The 13,000-nt window shown below is 43.6% G+C and overlaps 1 protein-coding gene across 1 annotated transcript in view; it reads right to left on the bottom strand.

The window, feature by feature from the left end:
- The window catches only part of ITPR2 (inositol 1,4,5-trisphosphate receptor type 2), a 237,065-nt gene that overhangs the window by 31,189 nt on the left and 192,876 nt on the right, over nucleotides 1–13,000 (bottom strand). Inside the window, exons 46-49 of the mRNA XM_088528402.1 lie at nucleotides 7,754–7,861; nucleotides 6,226–6,418; nucleotides 3,330–3,455; nucleotides 447–622 (exon numbers count right to left, since the gene is read on the bottom strand). Of these exons, the coding sequence (XP_088384528.1) occupies nucleotides 447–622; nucleotides 3,330–3,455; nucleotides 6,226–6,418; nucleotides 7,754–7,861 (603 nt within the window). The remainder of the gene's footprint in view (nucleotides 1–446; nucleotides 623–3,329; nucleotides 3,456–6,225; nucleotides 6,419–7,753; nucleotides 7,862–13,000) is intronic.

The following is a 13,000-nucleotide window of genomic DNA, read 5'->3' as shown; positions in this document are numbered from 1 at the left end:
TTTGTGAGTACAACCATATATCCTGCCACCCTCAAGAAATATGCAAAGATAGACATGAGTAAGTGAAGAGATCTGGGAAAAGGCTGGGAGAACTCTTATCTGGAAACTTCTTTTCTTCTTAAAAGAATTTTAATTCCAGGTTTTATTAATTGTGTCAACTCTGCTGGACATATTTGCTAGTGGAAATGATTCTTTTTTAACAGGAAAAGTTGTGATATTTATTCTTTTTATTCAATGATATTTCTTTTTTCCTCTGCTTTTCAGTTTGCTGATATTGCTGTTTCAAGATGACTGGAAATGATTTAGTTATTTTTTGGCTCAACCAGTGAATCAGAAAAAGAATTTCTTTGCATAGCTCTAATCAAGGATATTTTTTTTTAATAGGAGACATTTAGTATTTCTATTTCTGCTGAAAGGGGAAGTCTGCTGGCTTTTAAAGTACTTACATTAGCAGCACCAAGAAGTATCAAGGTGGGACCGAGCCCTATAGTATATATAGACCTGAGAATAACAGACACCAGAAAGGGTCGGATACCAACAGGCTTGGAGATGAAAAACAGCATCACTGTACAAAGTGCCACTGCTATCCAAAGGAGGACTGAAAACAACGGAGAGAGCGTGCCTGTAGGGAGGAGAGGGAGAAATTAAAAAGGCGTCCTCAGAAACTCAGTTTTGCACCAGTAAACAGACCCAAAAAATCAATCCCTTTGCCAACACAGCAGGCAAAAGGCGAATCATATGTCACAACTGTTGACCACAACTCCCCTAATTGCAACAAGAAATGTTATCCCGGCACTCCTCCTTGTGCATAGGTGGTCATAATGGCAGCTCGTGAAATTTCCATGGAAATCCGAGGAGTGCTCGAGCGATGCAGCCGTTTGCCCTTCTCCCGGTGCACTCTGCTAATCAGCTCCGCTCCGCAGGGCTCATTAAGGCTCCCGCACTCCAATTCCCTGCTTGCGCGGCTACAGAAATAGCCACTCGTCGGCGCGGCCCGCGGCGCTGTGCTGCGGACTCACGTTTCGCTGCGGGGCCGCCCTGAGCTTGCAGGAGCCGCTCGGCGGCTGCAGGATCGGCGGGAGCCTCCGCCTGTGCTCAGCAACAGGGCGCTCGTCGTGGTGGGAAGCAGCCGCCGGGATCCGGGCGGCAGCCGCGTTGCCGCGAGCACCTCACGAGGAGCCGCCTCACAGGCTCGTGCGGGCACATGGGAGCTCCCTCCTTGCTGCCGGGCAGGATGGGTTTGGAGGAACGTGCCTCTTCCTGTCCTGCCTCTGCTCAAGGCCCTGCAAACACACCACGTTGCACTGATAAAGCGTGCTTGGATCTGGGGCCGCTGTCACACTCGCCTGCTGCCTTCTGCTCTTATCAGATGAACCGAGAGGTCAGTGCTGGTGGTGGAGAAGGGACAGAAAATTTAGCTAGACTCCCAATAGAAATAACGCGATCTGCTTGGGAAGAGCTAAGTAGTATCGGTGGGAGCAGAAAACACTGAGATGAGATGAAATAATAGGGTGGCATCCAAACTTATGCAAGGTTCAGGAGTGTTTATATCCTTGGCAGGAGGTTCAAGGACAACTCTGTCAGAGAGTTTCTCTGCCTGTGTGATTTGCAAACTTCTACCAGATCCTGAAAAAACAGCTTCAAAGCAGATCTGCAATCTTTGCAGAGGCAAGGCCCAAACCCCTCAGTGTTTCTCTGCAAATCGTTTTTCTTCCGTCCCTCCCACAGGTCCATCCATCTCCGTCGTGGGATCTGCACGGGTAACGTGTGCGGGCACGACGTGCGCGCTGGCGGCCAAGAGCCCTTGCCGGGCACGCAGTTTCCCTCCTGTCACATGATGTGAGGATTGCAGAAATCTTTGAAAAGGCGGCATTCTTGGGATGATTAGATCAGCCCTCAGACATGTGAGCGCGGCTGGCTTTACTCAAGGTGAAGGGGGAAAAACGCAAGGCAAATGCCAGCTCCTGGGCCCATTTTTGGTGGAGGGGGAGGCCAGAAGCAAGGAGTCTGCCTCGTGACCAGGCTAATCCCATCTGGCCACACCTATTGTGTATTGTTTATAAATCCCTTTTGCTCGTACGAGCACGAGGAATTAGGATCCTGAAATGCACTATCACTGAAAGCGCTGGATTTGGGGGGGTGGCACTTAAACTAATACTACGTAAATCTGCTGTTCAAAGTAAGCGTTAATGCCTACTGCTCGCAGACCAGAAGATTTCCATGAGTATAAATTGGCTAAAACTTATTAAGGTTAGCAGGTTTGTTTTTAACTCTTCGTTCCTTCTCTTGCATCGCGCAGGCTCCAACGCGTGTGCTCGTGAGGGCCCCTCCAGCCCACGGAGGGCAAAGTGGCCCTTTTGCGCAGCCCCCAACCCAGCTGCGCGCGGCCGCCCGACCCGCCGGGACCACGGTGGAGAGGGAAAGGGTGGCGCGGTGTGCGCGCCAGGATGCTTTATCCCGCTGCCTTGCTGCGTGGCCGGCCGGCAGGAACGCCTGCTGGTGCCAGCTGGGGTGTTTGTGACAAGCGCATGTACCCGCTGGGAGCTGGAGCCCTTCCACGGCGCGGCTCACATGCCATCGGGCAGAGGTGACTTTCAGTCACATTACAGGCTGGACACAAATCAAAGAGCCAGAGGTGAAAGGCTCGACTCTCATTACCAGGCTCCTGAACTATTTAGTCTCCTTTATCCCCATTAAGCTTGCTGTCGATTCAAAGCAGCCTCCTGCTAGTTTGCTGCGTTTATTTAACGACATCTATTATTTGCTGTATTTCCTGTGACCTGTGATGAAGCACAGCCAGAACCACCGGTTTTAAGCACACTTTTACATAATGCATTATCTGTTGCAATAATTGCGTTCTTTCATCTCAATAAACCACTCAGTTAAAACCCCCAAAGCTAAACAGTTTTCATATCCTCCATTCCATATCCTTTTTTAGACTATAAGTCATTCAAATTAGTGAGTTTTAAGTAATCTCATTTCTTGAGCTGCCAGGAGCTGTTCTTCAGCTCAGAGACTGTAACTGAATGTGTACAGAAGCATACCCTGCAATATCAAACAAACAAACAAACACACAAAAAGACTTTAGATTCTACCTCAGCTCTGTTTTGTCCTCTTGCAAAAGATGTGACACAGAAGACTGGCCACCGCGTCTTGGGCAACAGCAAGCACCTTCTTAAAAGACACTAACTCAATGGCATCCACACATATGAGCACACCTGAAGGTGCTGTTTTATATAACTGTATATATATATTTATATAACTTTATATAACTTTAGCATGGAAGGCGCTGAAATTAAAAGGAAAAAATAAAACCAAACTCTACTTGCCTTCATCTCCATCATCTCCAAAGGGGTAGAACAGAGCAACTGCTAAATTGATGAATACAGCAAGGTTGAAGGAAATACTCCCCCAGAGAGAAATGTGTCTAGAAAACCAGAACAGGGCTGGATTATCTAGAAAGGGGAAAAAAGCAGCAATCAATGAACTGAGCGCAGGCATGAGTTCAATCAGTAAAAGTTTCACGGGGATTAAAAACACTGACTAATGAAGAAAAAAAACCAAGAGAATAAAATGCACGATCTTTAACTAACTAAACCAGAGAAGCATTTAACACAAGGATGCCACAATAATACATAGCTTCCAACAGAAGAAGACTGATCTTTTGTAAAGGAGTCTTTTATCCTGCTTCTGAAACTGTGGTGTCTGTGCACAAAGACATGAAATCAGGTGCATAGCTGTTTTTTAGCACTCTGCACATCAGTCAACCAGAAGACCCAGAATGGGTCAGCCAGATGACCATTCGAGTCAAAGATACAAATTATATTAATCAAACAGCAGTGGAATAGGTAAGACTAAACTGTATTTTCCAGAACAGTTTATCTCTGTTGAACTAAATATATCTTGATCTTCTTGGAGGTATAGGTAAAATTTAGTCTGTCTGGGATTTGGTTCTATGGAAACTAATAGTTTCCCATGTGATTCCCAGACATTTTAAGGATGCCTATTGATTCTGTACTACTAGAATTATCCTAGTGCTTAGAATGGCACAGATGGAGCCAGGACATCTGCATGGGAAGAACTGTACAAATACACAGGAAAAGTTATGTCCCAAGGATCCCACAAGCTAAACAGAAAAGACTAAAAAGGTAGTAGGGAAAGACTAATAGGTTAAGATATTGTGTCCAAAGTCATACAACCTATTCAACAAAAAGAACAAGCTCAGATGGCACCAAAATCCAGGCAAGTACTTAATATATGTGACTGCACTACTATAAGTTTAAATGAACACTTAAGACAATCTTCTTTGTAAATTGGCATTAAAAATCTTCTGTCAGTAAGGGTTACCTACTTGAAGATGACGTATTCCTGTAATCAGATTTTGAAGTACTGTGAGCCTCCTGCCAGCAGGAAGAGCATATTCTTGACTTGGCTTCTGACTCTTACTCACCTTAGACTTCTCTGTATGAATGTGAATATGAGGAAGAACTTTACAGTGAGGGTGACCAAGCCCTGGAACAGGCTGCCCAGAGAGGCTGTGGAGTCTCCTTCTCTGGAGATCTTCCCAACCCGCCTGGCTGCCACCCTGTGCCACGTGCTCTGGGTGTCCCTGCTGGAGCAGGGGGGTTGGACTGGATGATCTCTAGAGGGCCCTTCCAGCCTCAGCTGCTCTGTGATTCTGTAACCTTTTACAAACAGCAGACTTTTTCAACTTAATATGTCAGTCTCAGACTTTAGTCTAAACCGATTTTAATGGTGGTTAGGTAATATTCAGATTTCACCTGTGATAAGCTTATCCTGTTGACTGTTGGGATTTAACATTTGGAGCCATGGCAAATGACATATGCCAATCTGTGCAACACAGACTGTGTGTCTAATAGACACTTGGCTGAAGAATGAACCTAGTCTGAACCTCTATTATATTTTCAAACAAAATAACACGAAGACTTGGGGTACATTCCACTGATGAAAGGAATCGAGGAATTTCTGTTCTGAATAAAAATAAACCAATTTTCTTTGCTTATAGCATTAGGCAGGTCTGGTCTATGTAGTGTTGGGATGGGCTTTTTTTATTTGTATTTCTTAAGCAAGGAACACAGCTATGCTTTTGTTAGTATAGTAATTACTTTACAATATGGTGACTTTAAGTCCCAAATAGACCACGCAGATAGGGAGTTATTCTGAAGACATTTATTTTGCAATTGCTGCTCTGGGCAGCTTGTCAGTATAGACAACTTCTCATATTGACATCAAGGAAAGCAGACATGGGCCAGCAGAAATCACACTGAAAACTCATTACTGCCTCTGCAAATTACAAGCTGGAGATTGAAGTTTATAAAAACTGCAACCCACATTCATGTTTCCATCACGCTAAAGATGCTACATTAAACCACACTGGTTTAACTATCCACACTCCCTGCTGCTCTCCCGTAGATCCTCTTCTTCCCTTCCTTCCTAGACAGTGACATGAGACTGCCGCGGGCTGCGAGGGCAGCTGATGTCTGTCACCGCAGGGGCATCTGCGTCCGAACGGTGAAGGACGTGATCACTCCATGTATTTTTGCATTTTTTTTTGCCCCAGGAGCTCGATGGGGCCCCTCATGGGGCTCGACGGGGCCTACAGATGGCTTGGGACGGTACGTGCGGCCCAGCCGCCACGCCAGGAGCGCGGCCAGCGAGGGCTGGCACGCGGGGACGTCCCATGGCCCCACCAGGCAAGGCTGATGTCAGCTGGCAGCAGGGAACGGACTCCGTGGGAGTCCAACTGATTTAAAGCAGCTGAGGTTCTGGTGAGAGATGTTTTTAAGCAAATGACATTTACAAGTTTTAAAGTGGTCTTTTAGGAATCTGCAAGCCTCAAATATGCAGCTACACATGTTTTTGCTAAATATTAGAGGCCTTGGCTTAATTAGGTGCAACTCTATTGAGTGTAGTGGAGCTACACCCACTTCACCCAGCCCTTAATTTAGCTTTTGTAATTCAGAATATCATCTTGAACACATTAGTTATTAGTAACTGCTCCATGTCATGTCTCTCTTTTAGTGGCATGCAAGTGTCTCTGCTGACCTACACTCCTGGGCTCTGAACAGTTTTGCCTGTTGTAATATCAGAACGACTAGAGAAAACAAAATTATTAAAATGGAAAATATCTGAGGGCTTATGTGCAGGGGGGTTTAGCATAATTAAGGCATCTTAGAACCAATTTTTTGAAACTGCAGTACTTACTCCGAATTTTCTTTTGCCATTTCATTTCGTTGTACAGATCCTCTGTCTGTTGGAAAAAGTCATTCACTTTGCTCCCTTGCTCATCCCTCTCTGTTGTATTGAACACACGACTTTTGGATTCCCGAGTCAGGAATTCACAGATATTGGGGACGGGGAAGACAATCTGTTCCATTGTTCTATCATGACGAACAATCTATAAAGCAAAAGTACATTTTTTTTTTAAGATCAGGGACTTCCCAACCGTTCTGACATTCTTTTTTTCTTGCTCACAGTTCCCTTCTTATTTATGAATGAGCATAGAAGTCGTTCAAACTCATGAGCCAATTAAGACATAAAGTAAAACTGCATTTCTACCTTCAAAGACCACCTGAAAACGAGGTCATAAATAAGTGCTTCATGCAAAACCTAGGTCGAAACATCCCGCAAATTTTAGGAATACCGCAGTTTGAAATGCTTCAACTTTGCAATGGGTTGAAGCAAATCTCTCCCAGTTAACACTGCCCCACAGCTGGGGACCTTCTACCCACCCTGCGGTGATGCAATGCGACCAATATGAGGCAAACAAGATAGCCTAATATGCCAAAGAAGGGCCCCAACAGCCACCTGCCCTGAGTGCAGCCAGCACAAGACGGGCCTGAGGTGCTTGTATCAGACTGCTCCCTGGGTTTGCAAGCTCAGGACCAGTGCAGGAGGCCGCAGAGCCCACTGAGCACTCAAGGAACTGGGAAGAGTGGGGAAACTGCTGAGCTCAGGGTCAAGTTGGGCCCCTGGGCAATTCCCAAGTTTTCCTTTCAGCCCATTTTGGACTTGATAGCTCATTTCTGCAAGAGAAGCAGGTGCCTCTCCTTTCTGCAGTCTCCTGCAGCAGCCATCTTTGCCCCCCCTAGAAGTTCGTTTGTTTAAAGCCACTGAGGACTGGAGACACTTGGGTTCCTCACTCCTACCTTCACGCCTAAAATCACATAAAATCTGCAAGAGCAAAGGATCTGACACAAGAGTTAAGAGCCTAGCCTAAACACCTCTGTGCATCTTGATCTAAATCCAGTCCATGGCAGAGGAAAAGTTTAAAATGGAGAACAGAACTGATGCAGCAGGCCTAGCCTTGCTCATTTAAACAAAAGCCATGCTGAACATCTACAGCACTTCAAAATTTCTTTGCACTGCAGCCAGACTTTTAATTGCATCAGCTAGCATCACTGACTTTGACCCTCACGATTATTTGCCTGATGTGCTGTACAACGTTTCTCACGACTCTGTGACACGGCTACTGTCCACAGTCACTATTTTCCTAGCAAAGAAAAAGGTTACTGAAGAAGCTACTGCAAACCAAGTGTTTGAAGACACTTTTAACATAAGGGCATCCCATTCTCTCCCACAGCCAAAAACATATCACTAAACATTTTTCTTTCCATAAGTAATCTCTATCATTTAAATAACTTTGCTCTTCAGAAATGCAAAAAGAAGTGATACATCATGCATCAGATGCAAACTTGTCTCATATTCAACCTTTTACTGAGTAATCCTTTACCTCTATCTGTGCCGTATGATTGGCGTAATACCTCAAGGCTTCATCTCCTTCATCTGGATCTGACCCTGGCTTCAGCATCTGCTGCAATAGTCTATTGTGGCGAGCCAACTACAAAAAAGAATAAAAAAATCTGATTTATATCCTGCTGCTATGATTTGAACTTCCTCATCTCCTCTTAACTAACACAAATCCTGCCACCCCACCCCCATGTACTTACATGCTCAAATCAGTGGGGCTCTTTCCATAGATAACAACAAATAGAAATGATTTAGCCTTAAAAAGTCAACAGCAAGTCTTCAGCTGAGATTGATAAAAGGTGGCTTAGTCCGCCACCTAGACGGTGTTTGGAGGGCTTTTGATAAATGCCAAAAAAATGAGACAATGTTTCTTTTCACTTTAGTTTAAACATAACATTTTCATACCTCTGATCAGGTAATTACATTTATGATTAAATTTTCTCTGTGGTTTCAGGCGGCTAAAATGTTCTTCATCTTGTTGCAGCAAGAGATTTCAGGGCTGCCTAGGTACTTACCTAATCATTTCAGATGCAGCTGGACCACAGTGGTAGGCAAACACATTCATTCTATACGGTTTACATACACAGTACATATATGGGTATGCACATAAATACAAGTATCTCCTCCTAAAAACTCTTGCAAATTATATCATTTATAGGATTCATACAACACTTCCACTCTCATTGAATACTAAATATTCAAAATGCTTCATAACTGCATACCATGTACCATGGAAAATATCAACAGCCATCCGCAATGTCTCTAGCTCATCAAGAAACACAGGTCTAAACAGAAGATGTGAGAAACTGTTACTAAAAAAGGTAATTTTCCCTACATCACATTGAGTGTTTTTCACCCAGAAACTCTGGGTGCTTTAAACTACCTTGCCAACCAAGGTGTGGACCAGGTCTCCTGCATCCTAGCCTGGTGAATTATTAATTAGACCATAAAGCACCAGATAAAAACATTAGAGAGGAGGCAGGCACAGTCCGCAAAACAGCTATGGGAAGAAAACTTTGAATGAGAGTTTATACTACTGATAATCGGCCCAGATAACGTGTGTTGAGGTACTAAAACATAATTAAAAATTAGCAAAAAGAGTGTCAGAGATCAAGTCTAAAAGTAGCAAGGAACCTAAGGAGATTTGCAATAATACAACCAGAAGGCAATCACACTGGCTCCTCAGCCATTTACATAACTGCAAGTTTCACCGTCCCTGTTTTTTACCTAAGTGGGAGAATATCATACACAATTTATGCCATTTATTAACGTTCCCTAGAATCTCCTGGTCAAATTACTTCATTTTTTTTTTGAATCTAGATATAAACTTATGAATTAAAGATGACTATTCATTTGAACATCAGAAAGCAAAAGAATACCAGACAAGAATATTCAGGAAGAATAAATGTATTTCTTACTTCCTCATGGATGGCAGCCTGCTCTGCCTTTACAGTAGAGCACTGAACCAATGTGTTCAAACATCAGTGCTTTGAAAAGGTCACCAGCAGATACTTCACGGAGAGATGCAAAAAAGCACACGATGGACAACTACAGAGCAATGTTTTTTTCCAGCACTGACGGATTTCTGATTTGAATTATTCCTTTTTTACTCTATCTACCACATGCATGGATGGCTTCATTACACACATTAATACCTTACCACCTTCCATGTATTTTTAAGGTTAGGCAAGACCATCAAGACTCAGTAGCCAGCTCTCCTCCACAGCAGCCACATAACCTGATCCAGTAGTGTTTACAGTAAGTCCATAACCTCTGATTAAATGGATAACCTGAATTTGTTTTCTGGACGAATTCTGTAGGAATTTCCATCAGTATATATTCTAGTATAATGGAGAACAAGATGAGCTTGTAGGAACAGTGTAACTACTGCTTAAAAAATCTCTTTACATGGTGGTACTGTTTTTGCCTTCCAGCGTTACTGAATGCTCCTCTGCTTCCATACTTGAGGACGGGCAAGCGGGAGCACCCAGTTCACCTTCTCTGTATCATTCATCATGTACACTCTCGTCACATCCTTGCCTATTTGTCTCTTCTTTAAATTAAAGCAAACCTATCTTTTCCATCCCTCCTCAAAAACAGGCACAGAAAACTCTCTGTGACTCAATTGCTTTCATTGTCCATCTCTTAATGCTCCTTGTTGTGGTTGTAGCTCTTATTTAAGATATGAAGAACAGAACTGGTTAGAGGGAATGCAATCACACCTAGCTTGGAGCAACGAATTAGCATAACTAGAGGCAAATCTAGTCCCTTTGTTTCATCTCTGTACAGAGGAACTTTATCTACATATTGGTCCTTTTCCTCTATTGGCAATCCTGAAGATTTTCAGTTTTCTAATAAATGACAAGGAGAAAAGGACATGTATAGATTCATAAATTTCCATTAGCACAAACAAAAACTTCATTTACAAACATGCTCACAAATGCACACTGAAAAGGAAATACCATTTGTAAACCACAAGCAATGTCAGGGTATGGATTTTCGATGTGCTTTTACCTGCCAATAATATTTACTGTAACAGCAGCTCTTGTTAAAGACCAGTAACCAAAGTCACAGGCGAGGAGAGCCCAGCATCCCTGCCACCCCGTGTTGCAACGGGCCTGACTAGTGCCATGCATTACCTGAGCAGACTGCTGGGCTGCTAATGTGCTGTGCTATCTCCCTGTCAGCTTTCACGTGGACAGCAGCCACGTCCTTTAAAGCCACGTGCACTCAATGATCTTCACAGCACTGCCAGACTGTGCTTTCAGGGACAGCCTGTTTTGTTTCTCAGCATACAAAGCCTGGCACCGCAGAGCTGGGGTTTCTTGGCACTAACCCTAGGCAGAATGACCTGAAGAACAGGTCAGAGAACTGCGGGCTTGCACCAGAGCAAAGGCACATCAGCAACAACGAGCAATTGCTGACCCAGCTGAAGAAACTACAGCATCCTTCCAAAAGAAAACCTATATAAAGCCGTCACTAGCAGTGCTAGACAACAGCGGCTGTAACATCGTTTTCTTCCTGCTTCCCCATCTCTCCGTATCTACTGACTTCCTGCAGTCTAGATCTGCCGACAGTAAACTCAGGGAACACAGGGTCTCTCTCTTCATTTTTTACTTCTACTGCAGTTCTTATGTGGGATGGATTTCTCTACATTGCCACAGCAATAATAAGCACTGTTAATATTGTTGGGCTGTCACAGCTACGTCAGGAAAGAATGGTGTGTAGAGAAACATTTGCAAGCTCAGATATGAAGCAACGTCCCTAAAGAGACAGAGCAGCCTTTTAACTATTTGGTGAATACCATGTCTTCCAAAGCTCTGCTTTCATGCACCCTTTTTTGTCCTGTAATGAGCTCAAAAGGCCCAGATGGGCAAAAAGGACTGTGTCAACAGACTCCTGGATCCGCGCAGGGCTTTTGTTGAGATCAAAGCCAGAGCAATGAAAATACCAACACAGTGACAAATCACGAATCCAGAATATGGAAAGTTTATCCAAAGCAGTAGGACAGTCTAGGTGACAGCCAGCGACGGGCACGCAAAGGCAATGTGAGCTCTGGCTGGCACCTTCTCCAGCGTGTGACTTCCATGACACTGTTACCTGCTGCTTCCAAAGGGCAGCCCAGACCCATCGCGGCAGCTGAAGGACAGCGCACACTGCGTGTGCAACAGCAGTATACACACACACACATATATATATAGTAAAAAGCCCCGCCTGGGTTTGCAAAGCAAAGCTCAGGAGTGCGTGGCAATTGTGACTGCTACAAAAATACCCATCGCTAGGGCCTGAATTTGCAGAGAGCCTGAAAAAAATCAACTCGGAAGAGAAAACTCTCTCAGTCATTCACTCACCCATCCAACTGCCATGCCAGTGAAGATATTTTAAACACCAACACTGTAGAGTGTTTTATTACTCATCAAGGAATATGAGGAAGGGGAAGCAATAACATAAAATGGAACAGTGATTTCCAAAGAGAGGAAGTGTAAAGGAAAAGCTATGTGGATTAAGATCACTTGGTTTTCAGCAAATTCCCAAGGAGGCATTGCTGATCATCTTCCTGAAAGACTTTTTGCTTCAAAAATTTGGAAAATATTGTAATAAACATCAGTATAAAAAGTGAAAGTTTTAGGATAGACCAAGAACACTGATGACATTAATACAGTTGAAAGACAGAATTTCAAGAAGTATTTCATCAAAGATCCTCACACAAACTGATTATAAAATCAGATGTGCTGGTCATTTGGGATTTCAGATATGATCAGCATCTTGTAAAAGCACAGACACAGTGTTAGCCATTAACATCATATGGGTTTTGGGCAGCCTTTTTGTTTTAAAGTCAAGATTTCCTTGAACTAAAATGGAGTTATTTAATGCTCTCAAAGAAGAAGTGATTTAAAGCTGTCAACATTCCTGTCACCAGCCTGCCAATAATTTATTGTTTTGAAATACCAGATGGGTTTGACAAAATATGTATGGATATATGCAAGTGTGTGTTCATGTAAAAACTTCCAGGAACAGGGTAAGTAACTCTTCATTTGTCATTATCTCTGTAAAACACAGACACCTGCCATATTTTTATGAGCAGATGTCAGCCCCTGGTCCTAACCTGTAAATTGTAAGGAGTTCCTTCACAACACAGTCTCCAGGAGAGGCAGAGGAGGCCTAACCCAACACCCAGCAAGACACACGTCAAAATACCTCTCTAATTTACCAGGCTTTGCTCCAGGCACAGAGGAGGACGGGACTCCTAAAAATACGAACTAGAAACAGCAGGCTGAAGACCCTGAGAACCTGAAGTCTTGAGATCTATTTATATTAATTTCACTCTCTAGCACTTTAAAATGACCAAACTTGTGGATAAGGATGATTACATTTAATGACTGGAATGGTACAGAAGCAACTAAGAGGGTGTGACTTGTGTCTTGTGACTACGTTTTTCATCAAAGAGCTGGTTCACCAGCAATGTGTCAAATGTGCTAAACTGATTTGCAGGAAAAGGCCAAGGGAATACCACTAAAAAGCTCTGAATAACTGGCCGTGTAATTCAAATAAATCCACAAGCAGTTTCTGTGCCTTCAAACACTTTAAAGTATTACTACTAAGTACTACTGCAAACATGAACAGATGCATCGGGTATTTCAGCTCCTTGCCACCATCTCTCTCGCGCTTTTCTCTAGAGTGGTAAGGCAGCATTACAGCAGAGGTACCTGGCACGGGGGAAGGGCCCTTT

This window comes from Tinamus guttatus, unplaced genomic scaffold (genome assembly GCF_059628265.1).
Source record: "Tinamus guttatus ecotype Peru unplaced genomic scaffold, ASM5962826v1 Tinamus_guttatus_pri_ptg000308l, whole genome shotgun sequence".
Lineage (NCBI taxonomy): Eukaryota > Metazoa > Chordata > Aves > Tinamiformes > Tinamidae > Tinamus > Tinamus guttatus.
This window is presented reverse-complemented; position numbering and strand designations above follow the sequence as displayed.